The sequence below is a fragment of the Biomphalaria glabrata genome, chromosome 4 (assembly GCF_947242115.1).
Source record: "Biomphalaria glabrata chromosome 4, xgBioGlab47.1, whole genome shotgun sequence".
In the NCBI taxonomy this organism is placed as follows: domain Eukaryota; kingdom Metazoa; phylum Mollusca; class Gastropoda; family Planorbidae; genus Biomphalaria; species Biomphalaria glabrata.
In genome coordinates, this window is record NC_074714.1 from 13,098,861 (window position 1) to 13,120,150 (window position 21,290).

The following is a 21,290-nucleotide window of genomic DNA, read 5'->3' on the forward strand; positions in this document are numbered from 1 at the left end:
TTTTTAAAAATATTTTTCAGAGCTACCACGACTTTTTTACTCATCTGAATCATCCAAACCTTGTCACCATGACCATCACTATAGTCACTGTATTGTTTCTCATTGGCATCAAGGAAGGAATAAACAATAACAAAAAGTTTCGGGAAACATTTAGGGGAATCCCCATTCCAGGGGAACTCATTGTGGTAAGTTTAATTTGGAATGTGGAGCTGAGTGAATAATTGCGCGCCAATATGCTGAAAATAGACTCACTAAATGTTTCGCTTTTTGCGACAAAAGTTTGAAACAGTCCATTCAGTAAGATTCACTATTTGCAAAGTTAGCAGATCTAGATCTATTCTATTTTCTAGATAAGATTTGTATTTTTTTTTTATTGAAGTCCAAGAATGAATGATATTGACTAAATCTAGAGATGTAGAACTAGACTGTAGTTAGTACTTTGTCTCTAGTGCCATTAGAGTCTTATAGCGGGTTTTATCGAATTACTAAATTAGATAGATCTACTTTAACTTGCTGTAGTCACAGTGTAGTGTATTATTAGCCTTGGCCAACGTCTCTTAACCAGTGGGACATGCATTTTCTTGATTTTGTTATAGATCTACCTGCATTGTTGTTATAGATCCATATTGGAAAATTAATAAAGTTTATAAAAGGGCAGAGTATGATCAATGTTTAATAAAATATCAGTCAGAGAAAAAACAATGACTTGAATGATTGGATTTGTTAACCTAGACCTAGATCTAGGCTATTATCTAGTAAGTGGATCTCCCTCCACGTTTCAATATGAATACACTTAATTATATTAATAAATCTTTGAGCATGTCAGATTGGTGCAAAAAAAAAAAAGAAATAAATGTTTGTAAATTTAATCTCATTTCTCATATTTTCTTACATCTGTTATGCATATTTGTTAAAAATGTTTTATTTTTAAATACGGAGGCACCATTTTAAAGTTAGGACCGTTTGCGGTTGCAGTCATACATTATGGTAAATCTAGCCCTTAGTACATTTAAAGTCTACATTGGACCTGTACTAGCACGATCTTATAGCATTTGTATACTTTTTATATTATAATAGATTACATGAGAACTATTAAATTACCTGAAAACAAACCAATAAATTCCACAAGAACAAAACAATAGATTAAACAAGAGCAAACCAATAGATTACCCAATAAAATCCAATAGATTACCCGACAACAATCCAATAGATTACGCGACAACAAACAATTAAAGTACCCGTGAACAAACCAATAGATTACTCAAGAAAAACAATAGAATACCCAAGAACAAACGAATACATTATCCGAAAACAAACCAGTGGATTACCCGAGAACAAACCAATAGGTTACGTGATAACAGACAAATAGATTACCCGAAAACAAACCAATTGGTTACGTAATAACAGACAAATAGATTACCCGAAAACAAACCAATAGGTTACGTGATAACAGACAAATAGATTACCCGAAAACAAACCAGTAGGTTACGTGATAACAGACAAATAGATTACCCGAGAACAAACCAATAGGTTACGTAATAACAGACAAATAGATTACCCGAGAACAAACCAATAGGTTACGTAATAACAGACAAATAGATTACCCGAGAACAAACCAATAGGTTACGTGATAACAGACAAATAGATTACCGGAAAACAAATCAATAGGTTACGTAATAACAGACAAATAGATTACCCGAGAACAAACCAATAGGTTACGTGATAACAGACAAATAGATTACCGGAAAACAAACCAATAGGTTACGTGATAACAGACAAATAGATTACCGGAAAACAAACCAATAGATAACCCGAGGAAAAAACACCAACAGTAGATTATCGTGAGTACTTAATGTCCTAAACAGTGTGCACCTTAAGATTGATATTCCTTGATATAGTTCATCACATCATAAATCTAAATAGACGTTGAAATAAAGTCTATGTGCTTCAGGGAAAAATAAACTGCTTATACTTTGATTAGATTTCATTGCTTGTAATTTCAGTTAATTATTGGGACAGTATTATCTAAGCACTTCCAGTTACATAAACAGTTTGATGTTGAGGTCATAGGTCACATTCCAAAAGGGTAAGTTGTGTTTTTATAGATTAATTCTTTTTATTCTTATTCTTAATGACGTGTTACCCAGATACTTATAGTTCGTTAGCCTCTTGGTCAATGTAAGAGTTGAAGACTCTCGGAATTCAAGGCCAATGGAAGCCTCCCGCCATCGTCCACCTGAACAACTATTATGTCTGGGAGGGAGCCAAGCAGATGTACATTTGTTACATCCCTAGTACTGCCCAACACGTTCGGGCTAGAAGCGAGGCCGTTCACACCGGGGAATCTCCCCAATATTCCTTCTCTTTGCCACATCAGCCGCGCGGATGTCCGCCATAAAACGACCCCTTGAGACAGTGGCGTCACTAGGGGGGTGCGTGCCGCACCGGGTGACACTCAAGTGGGAAAAATGCACTTCTCCAAAATGCAACTTTGTAAAAAATAATAATGCCTACCTCGGATGTCTCTCACAGTTTAGTATCCACATCCCAAAACTTCTTAATTTAATTCTATTTGGCTTATAATCTTCCTATTTCGAGAAAAATAATGCGCTGTAGACGACAGGAGAGAGAGTTTCTGAAAGTCAAAAATGTAGAGAAACTATTGGCGCCCGGGGCGTTCACACAAACATTTTATCTGACCAGTTGACTGGCGAACGTAACATTTTTTAAATTGTAAAATGTTGAGAAACACATAGACGTAGCCCCTTGCTTGCCATTCAACGCAGAGGGCTGCCATCTTTCTCCACAGATATCAGTCTAATGTGACTTTCACAGCCACTTCCCAGCTGGTGCCCATGAAATTCAGAACTTCTAAAAAAGGTGTGACGCCATGTAAAACGTGTACGGCCATGTTTTTGCATTCCTCTTTTCGGCTTTCTGGTTAAGGCTGACTTTGGTAAACGTGTTTCGTGCTGTCTAATGATATGTCTCACAAATGTCAATCGAAACCCTGTGCGGTAAAAGATTTCTCTATTGGCAAGTATTGGTAACATTATCTCGGTATGTTATTTGAATGATCCTTCTCAGCCCTCCCTGCTCAGTCTTTTTTTCAACCTTTCACGTCTCGAAGCGGAGGTGGCCGTTGGGACAATGATTGTATTGAGTAGGTGGATTTTCATCTCCAGGCTAATTGATTTGTTTGTTCAGATAGGCCGTACTTTATGAAAAAGGGCTCTTGCTTTGAGAAAAAGAGTCCTATTAATCACAACAAATTTCCGTAAGGATCAATAAAGCAGTCTTAGTATTAGTCTTAGTCTTTCCAATCCGACATGCAACACCATGATATGCATCTCTATTGCTTGAAATAACACCTCCAAATAGGTTAACTTTTCAATTTGTTCAAGATCTGTATGATCAATGTTGATGGGTGGTACTTGGTAACGTGTACACAATATGCATCACTTTGAGTGCCTCTTTGTACGTTATCTGGTGAAGACATTGATTTCAAAGTAATGCTATCTTTCTGTTAAATCCAACTCTGTTTGGTTTACGGTTACGCCATTGGAACCTGAAAGCAGCCTGTTTAATGTATTTTTATGACATCGTCGATGGCTACAAGAAAAAGAAATGGGGATAAGATACACTATTATCTCACACCCGTCTCGATGTTGAAGAGTTTTACCTTCTGTTGTGACAGCAGCTTGATTGGCTTTAGAGATGTCGCTGAATCTGGACAAATTGTTGCGAGATGCTTTATTCTCTTTCTATTTAAAAGACTTAAAAGTAAAGTAGTAATTATACATAAAACACTGAACCATAATCTTCAAATACAAAAACAAAATTTAATAAAATACTCAGAAAGACACACAGTGCTCGTTCCATATGCTAGGACAAATTTGTACTAATGCCCCTTCTTCCCTAGTGCTATTAGAGCATGGAATGAGTTGCCTGAGCAAGCCAGGAAAACCAGTGACTTGGCAGAATTTAGGTCATTGGTTAATATGCGTGACTAAATGCATGACGCTTAGGACGTAATTATCTTCTTTTTTGAAGTAACGTCTGTATTATATAAGATAAGATATTTTCCCGAGTGATTCCGATGGACGCTATCAAACTTTTTTTAAATCTAAAAAACTGAGCAACATCCTTTGCAGTATTCTAGGCGTTACTCGGCAATGTTTCACGGGACGTAAACCTGTTCAGTGCTTGATTTGCCTTTTCGGAAGCAGCTGAGAAACACTAGAATAATAACCTTAAGGAGCTCTTACAAAATCTCTAATAAAAATATGTTCAACTCAATGTTTCTCAATTCAATAATTGTACATTTTTAATTTAGGTAATAACTTTTAATAAAATGTCAAAAACAACATTTTAAAATATAATCAAAAACCATTTTCGTGTGTCACCATCAATTAATTAAATTACAGTTTTATTGCTCAACGTAATGGAATAGCATTTACAAAAGTTGTCTACTTTTTAAGCGGGAGATTATTTTTTTCCTTGGAGGTGGGGGGCGTGACGCCCCGATTTTACCGCACTTGGTGACACCGACCCCAGTGACATCACTGCCTTGAGAAACGGTTTGTGGATAGTTTTTTTTTTTGGAGGGGGGGGGGAGAGCATCCCCTCCAATGCTATAAACTCACTCCTAAGGCACCCCAACGGGGGTTCTATTTTGCTTCCCTATTGGCCTAATCGTTTCTTCAAACGACCGTTTCTACCCGGCCGCCACGTCGAGGCTGAGAAGCGTTACCCGGGATACTTTGATACTTGTTACACTGAACGACAAGTTGAGCTAAGTGCAGGGGCGGACTGACTTTATGGGCAACTGGAAAAATGCCCTGTGGGCCGATGCCTAAATGGGCAGCTGGGGCCGCCGAATGGGCCACATTAAATGTCAGGAAGTCCCGCAAACTTGATTGGTTTCACCTTACCTATCATAAAGAAATTTACATACTTAACTGTGTATTAAAGCCACATAATCCGATATAATGGATTGGCTTACAGCAGTTTACTGTGCTTCTGCAATAAACCTCTTTACACACTTTACACACACTAAGATGTTAACAAACAACATATGAGCTATAGAAGTCGAACTAGTATAAACATACTCGTGTGAATCTAAAACGGGACCCTAAACTAAAAAGTTGGAAATATTCCCTTATGCTATGATGTAATGTTTACAGCAGTCTTTAGACCCACTGTTAAAATTGACTCAGTAATGGATTGTCCTTTGTGCATTATATAATTGGATTGGTCGATTCGTCGCAAGATGTTGGGATTTGTCAGCTACAAAGTCACTGACAAACCACAATTATTGTTTAAACAGTTAAACATGTAACCAAATGTAAATCGAAAGGAAAAGGTGTAGAAAAAATTGAGTGATAAAAAAAAAAAAAACAACTGAAATCCTCTGCCAAGAGATGCAGTCAAATTATTGATTTCTTCTTCAGTTTGGCACAAACAATTCATTCAGGAACGTTGCTGAATCTCATGATAACTATCACGAAAGAACATTCACAACTTCATTTCCTCCTGTCCCTATAGACGACGTAGAAACACTAACTCCTATCCACAAAGATGCAGACTTAAACACTCTAATTCCTGGATATACATGAGCGCTTTCAACTTCAGATGTCTTTTAATAATTTAGTGTCAGACTCCGGGTTAAACTCTTGTTTATTTTGACATTCACTTCCAGTGACACGGTCACTTCGGCCGCGTACACCGGGACCCCAACCATATTCATTTTCTATTTCAATACAACCACCAAACAATGGTTATTTGTAGTTGACTTACCCGAGAAGCATTAAAAATGTAGGTAACAAATTAATGAATTGAAACATTACATTCGGAATTTAAGAACGATGTCTCTTGATGATAGCAAAGAGTGCTGTCCTGTAATAACTGTCCCAATGGCTATTAATAGATGGAGGGTACAATTATTTTGAACTCATCAACTAGGTTTTTCTAGTTAGTGTTAACGCTGTAATATACCTAAGTGACTTGTGAAAGGGTTGGGAAACCTGTTGAATCTCCTTCGTGCTAGAGATTGGGGCTTGTAACTGTTCCCGATGAACGAGGAATTCCCAGTAAGCGCGAGTCATATCTAGCGTTGATTACGTCCCTGCCCATCTATTAGGTGTTTTCATTCTTGAGCTAAAATGCAGTTTGCTTTAATAATGTTTTCAATGATTATAGGCTAATTATCGACGATCATGTTTCTCGTTACAGATTCCCTACCGCTAGTCTGGCGTTTGTCAAATACTTACCAGATGTCATAGGCGAGTCTTTCGCGATTTGTTTCACAGCATTTGCCACATCGTTTGCCATTTCCAAAATACTTGCAGATAAACACAACTACATCGTGGATCCCAATCAGGTTTGAGATTCATTTTTTTTCAACGATAAAATGTTAAAGATTTCTTTAGAATAAATCTTAGCATCATGTAGGCCTATCTTTTAGCTACATGCCTTATAACCTTTACAAACGAAGGCCCTGATTTAGTTTACTATTATACATCTTATTATAAGCCTACGTTTGTTTTGATTACAAGTCCTATTATTAAGGTGCATGGGTAGAAGATAGAGAATGTTATATTGGTAGTTCGAAGACAGCTCTATTGATTTTCCAAGTAGCCTAATTTCACAGTTTATGGATATCTTTGAGAAGAAAATGCCTAATTGGTCACACGATGAAAACTTTGATCGATAGTTTTCAAAATTATAATCAGCTTAAAATTATATTTGGCTTTCGTTTTTTTTTTAAACACGGATTTCAGCGGTACTCAAACTGTTTCTTTGAATAAATGGTCACACATGAGCATTTGGCTTACCCCGTTCTTTGTGGCCTTGTAAAATCATTAACTAGACTGATTAAAGAACTTTATTGTGCTCACTAGAAAGACTGCTTACAAGAAGCATTACAAGAAATAAATAAAATAATAAATGATATACCACCATCAGCTTCATGATGTAGGAGTGAATTTAAAATAAAACTACTCTTTTTCCATATTGTTTTTTTCTACATTATTTTCAGTTTATAAGCCCACATTGTTGAATTAGTTTCTGGTGCATTGCGAATTAATTTCTGACACGTTGCGAGTTTGAAAACTTAGACCATGATATTCCAGTTGTTAATAGTGTGCATTAGCTAAAAATATGTATGTGTGTAGTATATATTTCGGTTTGAGATTTACTTTTGGGTTGTAATGAAAACAGTGTCCAAAACAATGACGGCTAACAGAAACAAATAGGCCTACTCTAATCATGCTTCAGGCGGAGCAATAAACTCATGGTTTGCAATTTCATGCCTATGTTTCCACGAAAGACCGTTTATCCATTGCGGACTACGGACATATTGTTGAACTTTCTCAGCGCTTCAAGCTTAAGATAGGCCTACACTTTTTTTTAAATTTTCAGTACATACCTTGGCGATAACTTCATCTTATAATATTTTTGTGCAAAATCAGCACATGACTAAGAACCGACACTGTTTCTTTACATTTTTATCTCCATTGAAACTTGGTGTAAGCGAAGGTTAGGACATGCCTAGTGCCATGGATGTGCAGACCAAAGGAATCTGCCAATGTTTTTCATTGAGATAGCTGTTGTGACTGTCATTTGATAATAGGATTGCTGGGGTGTAGCACTGTAGCATACTTGAGGTATGAATGATCGCATAAGGAAAATTAAGCGACTTTGCGAATAACGTGTAAATGTTTCTTAAAATTGAGAGAAAAGAGAGAGAGAGAGAGAGATTTGTGTTAGTTAGGAAGAGATGAGAGACAGATGGGAAGACTGGTTACAACTTATTTAATTTAAATGCTATTCATTATCTTAAACAGTGCTGAATTTAGACTTGATAAGGCACGCTAAGCTATTGGAGATACGAAGCGAGTTTTCCTTTTCTTTTTCTTCACAATGATTGACAATTTCTCCGTAACCATTTCTTCTATAGCTTATGTTGCCTATAAGTAAATCCAGCACTGCTCACAAACATAAATGTAACATTCCATTTTTTTATTATTTTTTTTTGTAGTTTATTGTTTGTTTTTGTTATAGCTTATATTGTGTTGATTGTTTTCCTTTCGTTTTTTTTTTCAAAGAAATAAGAAACTATCAATACATGTTCACAGGAGCTGATAGCACATGGTATGAGCAACTTTTTAGGTTCCATGTGCTCATCTTTCTGCAGTGCTGCTTCTCTGTCACGTAGTATGGTTCAAGAAGGTGTCGGTGGGAAAACTCAGGTTAGCTTTTAGCTTACTTCCCTTAAAAGTTTTTCAGAATTTGAAAAACAAAAGAGATCCACAATTTTAGACTATTTCTTTACTTTTTTTTTCAAGAGAGTAACTAATGGTTTTCATTTTTGATCAGATTGTGAGTTTGATTTCCAGTGTATTGGTGGTTATTGTGTTGCTAGCATTGGGACCAATGTTTGAAGATGTACCAAATGTAAGAAATCATTTGAAATTTTTAAAAATTGCAAATAGAATCTAGATTTAATCTAGAAGTAGGCCTATTACTATTACTAGTGAATAAAACATTATCATTCATTATGATTATGATTTATCATTAAACTTTTTAAACTGAAAACAGTGAAGATAGTGACCATGAGTTGCCATGACATATGACATAGTGATAGTCGGCATAGTCAGATATGACTATGAGTAAATCAAGAGTATGACTATGAGTTATGAGTCTATGAGATAGTGAAGTGACTGATGATGATGAGTACGACATAATTTCAATGACATTAGAATCATTTCCTAGATCTATAACTTAATAAGTTTATATCTAGATTAGTGACCATTTTCTAGATCTAGAGTCTAGATCAAAATGTGATGGCTGCCTTGTCGTGTGGTTTGACTGCTGGACTGTCAATCAGACTTGTCGATGGTCCCGAATTCAAACCCTGCCCGCTCACATCCTCTGTCGTTCTGCAGGAGGTTTGGACTGTGATTATGAAGTAAATAATCTTAAGTTCTGAAGGAACATTCGAAACATGTAGATCTAAAACATTTTATAAATGTTTCATGAAATAATTGATTTTAGATCTAGATCTAGATCAGTGTTTCCCAAAGTGGCTGGTGAGACCTATGTGAGCCCAGAATGTTCGGCTGCACACTGGGTAGGTTATTCCAGCTGGAGCTAGTGTCATTGGCCTTGCTTTTCTTCTCTGGCGTTTTTCTTCTGTTAATAAATTAATAATTAGTACCGGGTAAATGAAAGTGTGGTTGGGAGGGGGGAGAGGGGTACTTAGCATTAAAAAAATTATAAAAGGAGAACACAGAGGTCAAAAGTTTGGGAAACACTGATCTAGATAATAGATCTATCACTAGTTACTTTTAGCGTTAGGGTTAGATTTAGATCTAGTCTAGATATCTACTGACTACTGGTCTATATCTTATCTTTTAAATTACAGTAATTCCTTCAAAAGAAGATAATTATGTCCTAAGTGTATTCATTTGTTAATTTAGTCATGCATGTTAATTAGAGACTTAAACACTCTAAGGCATTGATTTTCCTGGCTGATTCAGGCAACCTATTCCATGCTTTAACAACACCTGAGAAGGAGCACTTGTATAAATTTGTACTAGCAATTGGAATAAGAAATATAGAATAAGTGTATTATATACAAGTCTAGTTGTAAATATTTTTAGATTTATAATAATATGAAAGACATGTAGAAAAATTATGTTTACCTAGAATGTACTAATCATGATTTATAGTGACACTAATGTGAAATCTTTTGTATTTTTTTTAAAAAACTAAAATTGTATTTATTAGTAGGTCTAGTCATTTACTGTTTTTTTTAGCCATTTTTTAAAATGTAAAATTCTAGAAAATAGTACACTATACACTATATACACTATAGGCATATCTATTTTTTATTTTTTTTTCCTCTACCTATCCCTTAGTCTTTTGGACCGTTGGGGCACCATGCAAGATTCGTTGACCGTCTTTCTCAGTTCACCATTCCTCTCTGTCTTTTGCCTTAGTTAGAACACCTTTCAATGGCAGGCCTGTCCAATCTTTTATGTTGTCCTCCCATCGCTTTCTCTGTCCTTTTCTTCTTCTTTTTCCTGGTACTGTTCCCTGAAGGTCTTTGCGAGCCCCGAAGATCGTGTAATAGGGCTATAGTTGTTTATCTTGCGTTTTTTTACGATAATTAGCAGGTCATCATGGGGGTCCAATCTATTTATTATCTATTTCTTATACCCAAATACAGAGTATCTTGGCAGCTATCATTATTGTTTCATTGAAAGGTCTCTTCTTTCAATTTGCTGAGTTGAAGCGTTTATGGAAAGTCTCTAAAGTGGATTATGTAAGTATCTCATAATTATTTTAATAAAGGCCTCTTAAATTTAATTTTTTTTTTTTTTACAAAGTATGCTATATTGATCTAATTTGATAAACAAGCCTTTCTTCATTTCTTCGTTACAAGTGTAAAACATGGTTAATTAATTACAGACTGTGTGGCTTGTGACTTTTTTCGCAACAGTTCTATTGGATGTTGATCTGGGGCTTCTAATAGGTTTAATATATAACCTTGTGCCTATTTTGTTAAGAACACAGGAGTAAGTAGGATTATTTTTAAACATTTTTGCTTTTTATGTGATAAAAATATATTTTAAAATTTCTTGATATTTAGGCCTCTTTCAGTTGTACAACGACTATAGTTCATCTTGAATATTTTTTCATGTTACTGTTGAGTCCTAGTTTGGAGAGACATTCCCATCCACATTAATCGCAGGTTTATGTGGCTTTCTCTTTGGTGGTAGGGGAGCTGGCCATTTTTCCTATGGCATGCTTTTCTTCCAGAACTGAGGCCCATGTTTTTTCACTGCCCATAGCTTTCTTGGTCACTGTCTCTCTCCAGCTAGTGCGATCTAGGGCTATGTTTTCCCAATGGTCAGTATCAATATTCACTGTTTTGAGGTCCTGTATTATTATATCCACGTAACGGAGGTGGGGGCGACCAGTTTTTCTTGAGCCAGATGCAAGTTTCCCATAGAGAATGACTTTTTGAATGCGATTGTCCTTCATCTGGCAAACATGTCCGAGCCAGCGTAGGCGGCATTGTCTGAGGACTGTAAAGATGCTGGGAAGAGCAAGAATCTCAGTAATGCCATGTGGTTTTCAAGATTTTTCAGAGGCACCACAAGTGGAATGAATTTATTAATCTTTATATTATTCTTTTAAAAAAACTAACAAAATTATAACATATTTAATGAGTAAGGAATGATGAGTGAATAGTGTTGCCAAGATCTTGTACATTTTTTTGCAAAAGGCTGTTTGAAATTTGTTGCATAATTTTTGAGAAAATTAGTCTCCTAATCACATGGCACTTAGGTTTACTGTTGGCCATAAAAACAGGGGATATATTACCACGGAAGTTCTTAATTTTCTCTGGGTATTGTGATGAGTTATTAAGATCTTGGTTTTCCAACCAAAAAATCAGAGCCTAATGAAAGATATTTTAAATGCAAACATTTAAGGCATTCTTAAGTTCCTTACCTTCACCTGAACCATTGGGGCACCAAACAAGATCTGTTGACCGTCTTTCTTCATTCCTCTCTGTCTTTTGTCTTGGATAGAATTTCATTCACTGACAGGCCTGTCCCTTCTTTGATGTTATCTTCCCATTGCTTTCTCTGTCTGCCTCTTTGACAAGTCCAGCCAGCTCTGATTGCTACCATAATTACTTGATAAGGAAACTAAACATGGCTTTTCATTGTCTTTATTTATGGTAATCATAGCTTACAGAAACTTAATAAACATAACATCATCTAATCCATAATGGCTAAGTCTCAAAATGAACATTGATATAGAAAGCTGAGTAAGAATAATATTTATGTCAAAATCTGATTATCACAGCTACCTTAATCTTGTATATAGAAATAGTTGTTAGTAACTGTGAAATACTTTAAATCAGTGTCATTAAGAAGGCAAGCAAATTAAAAAACACATTCTACATGACTACTTAGCAATGTAAGTGAAGATTTTTCAATGAAATGATATTAAATCTAAAAAACAAAGTGTATCTTCTTATACATTGTAGTGTATAGTATCAAATTAATATTCACTTTTTATTGAAAAAATTTTACTAAAAAAAATCTTATTTAAATAATTGCATATTTCTTTTCAAATATATAACTCATAAGATAAACTTCATCAATATCAATAGTATTGTTTTCAGATGCCTCAAATTATGAAGCATAGATCTTATTAAATTACATAGAACTCATCCAAGTGATAAAAACCTGATTTTACTGTAAAGTAATAATTAAAATCTTGTTTTGTGTTTTTGTTTTATTTCAGACCATATAGCTGTCTCCTAGGCAGGGTGCCAAACACTGATATATATGTGGACTGCAATATCTACAAAGAGGTCAGTCATGCATTATATTTTGACATAGTTTAGAAAGTAGTTCTTAAATTAATCCATAATAGTTATAAAACTTTTTGTTGGCATCCTTCGGATCGCTAATGTCAGTGGTTCATCTCCAAAATTACATTATATACATTTATTATGCACTTTCACTCATGACTGACTTGGCAGTGCTTCTCAAAGAGCAGATTCCTCCACCTCAGGGCACTAATTAATCAGACAGTTTGTGCATTTACTACTTAGCACTTGTGATGTCACAGAAATTCAGAAGCCACCTTAGAATTTTTCATGTCAGGATTTTCTGTTAGGGTTTACTCCCAAAGTCTGAATTAAATAAAAGAAAATGTTGAGACATTACATCTATTTTTTGTTATTAGCTTGTACAGTCTTTTTGATCCTGGTAAAGCTCTTTCCAACAATTTTTTAAAATGTGCTATTAACTGTTAGGGCTTACTACATAGAGTGTGGTAGTCCAGACATATTAGTCATTCCCAGTCTAGGATTTTTTAGTTCAGAAGTCTGCAGGGGTCTGAAACCATCACTTCTTGTACTACCTGGCACCTGAACAACAAGGCTAATGATTGTGGTGGTCATATCACATCTCTAAATTATCAGCCACATTTAAACAAGATGGATTTCACCTCAACTTCTTCATTAAGATCTTCTATTATTATACAGACTTGTAAGTTCAATTAAATTGGAGTTGACATTTTATCACCACTCAGACTATTTTGTTATCATGGACTTTGTAGACTGTACAATTGCCTGGCATCAAAATTTTCAAGTTCGAGTCGCCACTTTACTTTGCCAACATGGACAACTTCAAGTCAGCCTTGGTCAAAGCAACAAATGTTGATCCCCACTATCTCAAACTGCTGAAGAATGAGATGAAAGATACAGACATGACACTGAGACATCGAGAGGTAAACATTTAATAAAGTAATTTATCAAAATAACTTTTTAATGTATCTCAAAATGGTAAAAAAAAAAAATATTAAGATTTTTCATTTTCTTTTTTTTTTTTCTCAGAAATGTTTCTTCTTGTTATTTTAGTTTTTCAATCTGAACCTTACCAAAGTATTTCAAATTGTGTGTGTTCTTTGAACCAGGTGTGTCTAGCAACATCTGAAGAGCCCTGTGAGAGCCATGACCATCTGCATCCTTTGAGTGGACGATCTGTTCCATCCAATTGTGGAACTTTTGCAATCATCATCGATGGCTCTGCTATTCAGTATGTAGACAGTGTAACAGTCAGGGTTCTGAAAGATGTGAGTGCAACATTTTTGTTTGAAAGTCCTAGTTCTTCAAACTAGACCATTTAGCAATTCTTTAGGACATTATGATTCAAAAATTTTATATTATTTTAGTGGAAATGTATTTTATAATTGTAGCCTTGCAGTTTCTAAATTGCAAATAAACATTTAAAAGTCATTAATGTGAAAAAGTATATTTAACAAATGAAATTAATTATCAAGCTCAAATTGATGGGAAACAGTGATTGGTTGGTATGCATTAAAGTAAGAAGAGAGCAGGATTAACAATAAGTAACAAGAGGTGCTAAATATTGCTTCTAATTACTTCATCAGGCACATCCATGTTTTCTGTAGTCTTGTTCTCTTTGTGTTATTATTAGAACATAATTTCACAATAACTCACAAATTAATTGATTACAATTATATTTTGTTTTCTTTAGATTGTGTTGGATTATCGTGATGTAGATATTGATGTGTATTTGGGAGATTGTAAAGGTAAGACTTTTCTTGCTGTAGATTAATTCCTGCTGTTAAGACTTAGAATAAATGGAAATAGCCAAAAACTAACTCTTTAGTCTATGTTGCCAATCATGGAGTCAAACTACAATTTTATCTTGCACTCTGAATATATTTGTAACTCTTTCAGTTCAAACACTAATTAGTAGCAAGTAAAAACTTTCTGTTTACAACACAATCCTTATTCATTGCCACAGTTAATTTCAAAATTTTCTCATTAAAAAAAATATTCTATTTTATTTAGAGAAATAAATTCAGAACCTTACAGGTATAGGACTAATGCTTATAAGCTGATATATGTTTGTCATCATTTTTCCCAATCTAAATGCTTTCTCCAAAAGTTCAGCTTTTCCCATGGTGGATGCTTTTCTGTGGGCCTTTAATTTTCTGCTCTATTGTGACATTAATGATGCTCCTTTCAATTCCCTCTTGGTTTTCATCTTTTAAATTACAGACATTCACTCAGGATTTTGTCTGTTTATCTATGTCATTGAAATTGTTTTAAGTCATTGGTTTTCTTGGCTGATTCAAGTTCTATTTTACAATGGAAAAGAAGTAGTTCTTATATGAATTCATCCTAATATAGAGAAAACAATTGTAATTGTGCTTTTAAGCTTGTTTTTCCAAACATTTATGTCTTTATACTCCTAAGTTTTGGTTCAGTGTATCTTGTATTATTACTACTTTACTTTTATCTTGTATTATTACTACTTTACTTTTATCTTGTATTATTACTACTTTACTTTTTAGTTTTTTTTTCCTCAAGTATCACTTAGTTTAATGATTTTTACCAATGGTGTGTTAGTCTTGTTAACTTAGGGCTCTTTTTTGGATTCTAGTCACTGAATGTCTTTTAGATTTGAGATTCTCAAACATTTTCATTTTTGTCTTTGGCTTAAAATAGTTTTTTTTTTTTTATCTGATTAGATTTGCACAAATATCTTTAATTGCTTCTCAAAATTAGTTAGATTTTTAAACTATTAATCAATATGGGTATTCAGGAAAACTTTTCCGTTATTATTATATTTTTAACTTAATGAGATAAAAAAAGTTAAATTTTCTAATTTTCTAGTTTTATTTTGTTCAGTTTTAATAATTAGTATTTTAATGGGTGGAAAGACATGCATCAATTACCTTCCCCTTTTCTGTAACTTAGCTAATTTATTTTTAACCTTTATTATAGTACGTTTTTAAAAATAAACCATGACCTCACCTATCTCTTAAGTCTGTTGAAGTGTTGGGGCACCAACAAGATCTTTTGACCATTTTTCTCCATTTCTGTCTTTCACCTTGACTAGGCTCTGTTACAGTCATTCTTTGATGTTGTCTTACCCTCACACTTTCTCTGTCTCCCTCTGTTTCAATCATTCTTTGATGTTGTCTTACCCTCACACTTTCTCTGTCTCTCTCTGTTTCAGTCATTCTTTGATGTTGTCTTACCCTCACACTTTCTCTGTCTCCCTCTGTTTCAATCATTCTTTGATGTTGTCTTACCCTCACACTTTCTCTGTCTCCCTCTGTTTCAATCATTCTTTGATGTTGTCTTACCCTCACACTTTCTCTGTCTCCCTCTGTTTCAGTCATTCTTTGATGTTGTCTTACCCTCATACTTTTTCTGTCTCTCTCTGTTTCAGTCATTCTTTGATGTTGTCTTACCCTCACACTTTCTCTGTATCCCTCTGTTTCAGTCATTCTTTGATGTTGTCTTACCCTCACACTTTCTGTCTCCCTCTGTTTCAGTCATTCTTTGATGTTGTCTTACCCTCACACTTTCTGTCTCCCTCTGTTTCAATCATTCTTTGATGTTGTCTTACCCTTACACTTTCTCTGTCTCCCTCTGTTTCAGTCATTCTTTGATGTTGTCTTACCCTCACACTTTCTCTGTCTCTCTTTTTCTTTTATCTAGTTCCGTTCCCTGCATGAAGGTATTTGTAACCTGAATACAGTTTAAGTTTGTGTTTTCTAATTGTGGAGGCCCATCTGCAAATAGTCTCAATTTTAGTTTCAGGCATTGTTTGTAAAAAGTTTTACATATTTGAAGATAATCTACTTCCTAGCCCAAACTGGGGCTGGCAGCAGGCCATCAATTCATCTGAACAACAGTCCTGTGGGCATACTACATGACCAGGCAGTCATCCTTTTTGAGAGAGAAGATTAAAGTAAATTGGCAATAATTCATTGGCTTTACAGAAACATCTCTGATCTTTATATTTGTCACATCCAGTGCAGATGAAGCAGGCTATTGAATTTTTTTTTCTTTTTATCGTTTCCGCTGCCTTTGGTGGATGATTTTTTTTCTTTTTGTGAATCTCAAATGTGCTAAGGTCTTTTTAACAATGTTCCAGCTTTATCTTGTAGAAGCCATTAACTGCTTTGTGTTCTCCTTTGCCAGAGAAAATTTAGTCTTAGACTGACTTGCTGTAGGAAAAGCTTTGAGATCACAAAAGCACATGCAAGTCTGATTTCTGTTCTTTGCATTTGTCACATGACATAAATACCAAAGGGTCATCTTAATTGATCAATTAAAATAAATATTTCTTAGGACACATAATTTGATCTATCTGCATCTGCTGTTACAGAAGAATATTTTTCCCAGTTTTCTACGACATTTTTGTAATTTGATAATTAGTGCTATAACTGGATTTACAAATGTGTTAACTATGTTCCTTATTGAAGTTTTCTGATTACAATGTAATTCTATGTTTAAATCCCCTCCTCAAGTGAAATAGACACTCCTTTCCCAATTTTGAGCAGAAAAAAATCAGAATTACTCATCATTAAGGAGTCATCATTAAACTTGAACAATGCTAAGTTATTGTAAGCACAGCATAAGGATTGTTCCTACTTTCTCCTACTTGAGATAGTCCCTGGAAGAGTGCTGATTTGCCAGCCAGAGCTTTTGATGTTATAGATTAAGATAATTTTCATAATAATGTATGAAATGGTTTTGTGGTTTCTTTTTTGTTTGTTTGTTCAGCTTCAGTAAGAATAATGCTTGAGAAATCTGGTTTCTACAACCATGTGTACAGAAGAAATGTCTGCGCGACAATACATCATGCTGTGCAGGTGGCACAGAAGAGTGCAGCAATGTCAAAAGAGGTAAGTAATTCATCATAGGTTCAACAACTTAAAAAAGTTCCCCTTTCAGACCTTGCAATCAGTAGGACAGATGATGTTAAGGTCATCTGGTTTTTTTTGCCAATGGTTAATGAACAGTGTGTCATGTGGCCAGCACAAGGACCAAATGTCTTTACTTTCCCCAACTAAAGTCAGGTACCCATTACAGTTGGGTGGACTCAGGGGCGTCCTAAAAATCCAGAAATTTAAAATCAGTCTTTACTAACATTTGAAACCAGGACCCCAGGTTTAGAAGCCAAATGGTTAACCACTCGGTCATCACACCCTCAAATAACTATAAGCTTATGCAAATTGGTTTCGCACCAGAGTTTTAAAATTCTAAGTGTCTCTATGAGCTCAAGCAGAATTTTGGAACTCAAAACATCCAAGGCAAGCCAGTTAACACAATTGAGTGTTGGCATTGATATAAGGGCATCAAATTGATTCAGCCTGCCAAGGAAGACTAGAAAATTAAGGATAGTGCTTATCTTTGATTCTTTCCATTTGTTTTTTAGTTATGGTCTTTATCTCCAACTCTGGAGTATGAAAAAAAAAATATTTTTTTTTGTTGTTTTATAACTTTTGGATGTACGTTTAGAAATGAAGATTATTATGTATTAGCCCAAACTGCCTGAAGGATGACAGGGGAGGGAAGTGGGATGAGTTTGAACTCAGGACTATAGTGAGAACAGTCTGAAGCACATACCACATGACCAGGCAGCCGTTCAAGCAGACAATTGAGAATGTATTAAAGTTGTTTTATAGGATAATTAAATTCATGCTGAATAGTGAAACTAGGAACTAGATTTAGATGAGATGTTTTAGAAGAAATTTGAGAAATGTGACTCATTGGTATGAAAAGTAAGTAACTATTTAATTGTGTTTAAAAAATTGACCAATTTCATTTCAATGTTTACATTTTATACAACCGTGTTTCCATTAAAATGAGAGTACCCTAAAGACTATCATTTTGAGAACACTGACTAAAACTTTAAAAAATCAGTACGAAAGCAATATACTTTATACTTACTTTTAAAAAATTCAATCCATGATAGAGGATTCTCAGGAATTCCAGATCCATATTCTTTTAGAAATTAAATCACTATTGAACATAGATAAAAATTTTGTATCTTTGTATCAACAGACACTGGCTAGCACATTCACAATGGCACCAGAAGATTTTCTTCAAGAGGGAGAATTTGTAAGACTTGATTTAGAAAACTCTGTAGAGTCTATGGACAAAATAGCTGCAGAGGGAAGTTCATAGCAGAGGCTTAGCTAGAATCTTATTTGTACAAGTCTGTATAAGAATGTTGTGTATTAGTTCACACCATGAGTCTTTATTTGGGCTTTCGTTTTGCATTAAGCAATTACTTGTAGAACATCATTAGTGAGTTGTTAACTTCAGTACAACATGAATCAGAGTTATAGTGAATTTTTCAGTTTATTGGAATACTTTTTCTTGTTAATAATTGACTGGTCCAATAAAATGAACTAAATTGTTTTACTAGACAGAATGCCCTGTTCCTAACATAACAGTACTAAAATGTCATTTACACACGTACAGAAGACATAAAGAACTAATGTAGCTAGAGTGAACAATACATTTAAAAATTTTTTGGCATGATTTAAACTTGAACAAATTTACCACTAGCGGCAGCTACCTTCATTTCCGACCTGAATTTTTAAAAATTGATGCAGATTCGCAATTTATTTCTTGACCACCTTTGTTGTCACTTACTATAATACATTTAGGGGATCATTTTCATGTCTTCCAATGCTGTCATGTGATTTACTGCAATTTAATTAACAATAGTAGCATCTTAATCATTTCCACCATGGCTTTGAAGATGTTCTGTATGTAGACAAGAATTCTTCATAATTTTCTGTTAAAGTTCCATGTTTCAGTAGATACATAGAAAAGATTACTTCTTTCTTATTTATGGTCTGACAGCAAAATTTTGTTAGAATAAGCAAGTTAAAGTACTCTTTTGTTATGGTATTTGTTTAGGTTATGTAAGTCAGAATAAATGGTTTGATTGTTTATATAAGCCATTGAATATATCATTGTAAAGAGAACTAATTTTACTATATATTTGTTTAGGCTTAGTACACATTCAACTTTTGATTTATATATTTTTTACATTTTACTTGACACTTTTTGAAGCTTTCATAATGCACACAATTTTTTTATTTACATTGTTGTTTTTATAGGAAAATATAATTATTGAAATAATTTTAAAAATACATAATATATTTTTTTTATTGTAGATTCATAAAACAAGTAATGCAATATTGAGATTATTTTTAGATTTTCAAAAAAATTATTTTGCTTTCTATGAAAGATGGAAAGACTATTTTGCTTTAAAATTAATGTTTTGTAACTTAAAAAAAATACATTTAGATAAAATAATTAGACCTTTAAATTCAAACTTGTTATTTATTTTGTATGTTTGTATAAATTGATGCCAGTAAAACAAGGTTGATTGCACATGTAAATAATGTCACCATTTGTTAAGACTTTATGATTTAGAGTGGCCTTAACTTTTACTTCTTGTAAGTCTAGCACACAGACCTATATATATTATATCTAGACTGGGCATGGAAATCTTCTAACACTACAAAAAATGCCCTGAAAATTTTAAAACAAGTTTAAACAAGACATTGTTTTGTAAAGTAGTTATAAGAAGTAAAGTTGTTTTTTTCAACCCTAACCTATGTAACATAAAGATCTATATCTAGTAATTGAAAATCGAAAAAAGAACACTCAATTTTTAGATACATAATCTAAAAAGATCTAGGTAATCAATCTATTTTAATGTACATAAGATGATTAAAATCAACAGACGTAAACTATTTCGATCTAGGATTTTCGAAACATTATCTTAATAGAAACTAACAGGAAATGGCTTTATTTCATGAATTTGCATGAATATATAGTTCTGTGATTAATACATAACTATCTATTTATATATGTAGTTCTGTGAGTTGATCAATCGCCAATAAGAATTTGTTTCCGTTTTCCAGTCTAGATATAATATACATATGTCTTTGGTCTATCAACTTATCATGCACAGTTCAACACAAGTACAAAAACTGGATCAAACTGTAATTTAAATTTTTTAAGCTATTTAAAATGTTTATTTTGGTTAAATCAAAGAATTGTTTTTGTAATTATAGTTTTCTGATGTATTTGAATGTCCATATAAAAAGTTGTTTTTTTTGTAAATGTAAGTAAATTCACCTTTTTATATAAGCTTACCTTCCCTGGTCATGTGTTATGTGCTACAGACTCATCATGGTCCCAAGCTAGAAACCTGCCTGCTCTCATTTCCTTTAGTCTAGATAAGTGATTCTGCAAACTTTTTTAGAAGCAGGCCTAAAATTTTTAGCGGGCCATAATGTACTCACAAAAGGAAATGTGTTTATCACATTTATTGATATCAAAGTTAACTAGTGATAGGTAGAAGTTGGACTGGTTGTCAGAGGCTATTTGAGACTCATGAGTATGGAAACCTTTTATAGGTTGTGGAGTGCTTATATCCATTACCACTTCCGTCTCTACCAACCATAGGGAACAATATATTAAATATTATAGATCAGAGTTAAATTAAGCTGCAGGTGCTGCTTCACTTCAGTTCACTTTTTGCTTTCTTTTAACATGGGTGTATAAAGAATGTCACTGTGTTTAGAACTGACAAGAATTTTACCCTTGTAAATGTCCTCGGTTACATTGCAAATAAGACACAATTAATGTTTAAGATTTATGAAATAATACATCCATGTCCCTTCATCTTTAAAAGTCCATGTTTTGAATCAATTCTGTTTTTCATTTCACATTTTAAATTGGAAATGTTTAACAAAGAAGCACAGCGAAAAACAGAACAAAGATCAACTTAACAGTCTCTTGTCTGAATAACTATTAACGAACAACGAGACTGTTTACTGCGCTTGTTCAAGTTTCAAGCCATCTGAAGTTATTTAAAATTATTTTTATAGAACATGTT

The 21,290-nt window shown here is 33.9% G+C and overlaps 1 protein-coding gene across 2 annotated transcripts in view; it reads left to right on the forward strand.

Moving 5' to 3' along the window:
* Positions 1–19,935, forward strand: part of LOC106052696 (prestin-like) — a 38,978-nt gene extending 19,043 nt beyond the window's left edge. For both annotated transcript variants that reach the window (XM_056027695.1, XM_056027696.1), the window contains exons 7-19: positions 21–185; positions 2,004–2,086; positions 6,235–6,382; positions 8,139–8,252; positions 8,380–8,457; positions 10,235–10,330; positions 10,477–10,583; positions 12,328–12,397; positions 13,150–13,320; positions 13,507–13,665; positions 14,091–14,145; positions 17,144–17,265; positions 18,428–19,935. In XM_056027695.1, coding sequence (XP_055883670.1) covers positions 21–185; positions 2,004–2,086; positions 6,235–6,382; positions 8,139–8,252; positions 8,380–8,457; positions 10,235–10,330; positions 10,477–10,583; positions 12,328–12,397; positions 13,150–13,320; positions 13,507–13,665; positions 14,091–14,145; positions 17,144–17,265; positions 18,428–18,550 — 1,491 coding nt within the window. In that variant the 3' untranslated portion in view covers positions 18,551–19,935. The remainder of the gene's footprint in view (positions 1–20; positions 186–2,003; positions 2,087–6,234; positions 6,383–8,138; positions 8,253–8,379; positions 8,458–10,234; positions 10,331–10,476; positions 10,584–12,327; positions 12,398–13,149; positions 13,321–13,506; positions 13,666–14,090; positions 14,146–17,143; positions 17,266–18,427) is intronic.
* Positions 19,936–21,290: the final 1,355 nt, after the last annotated feature.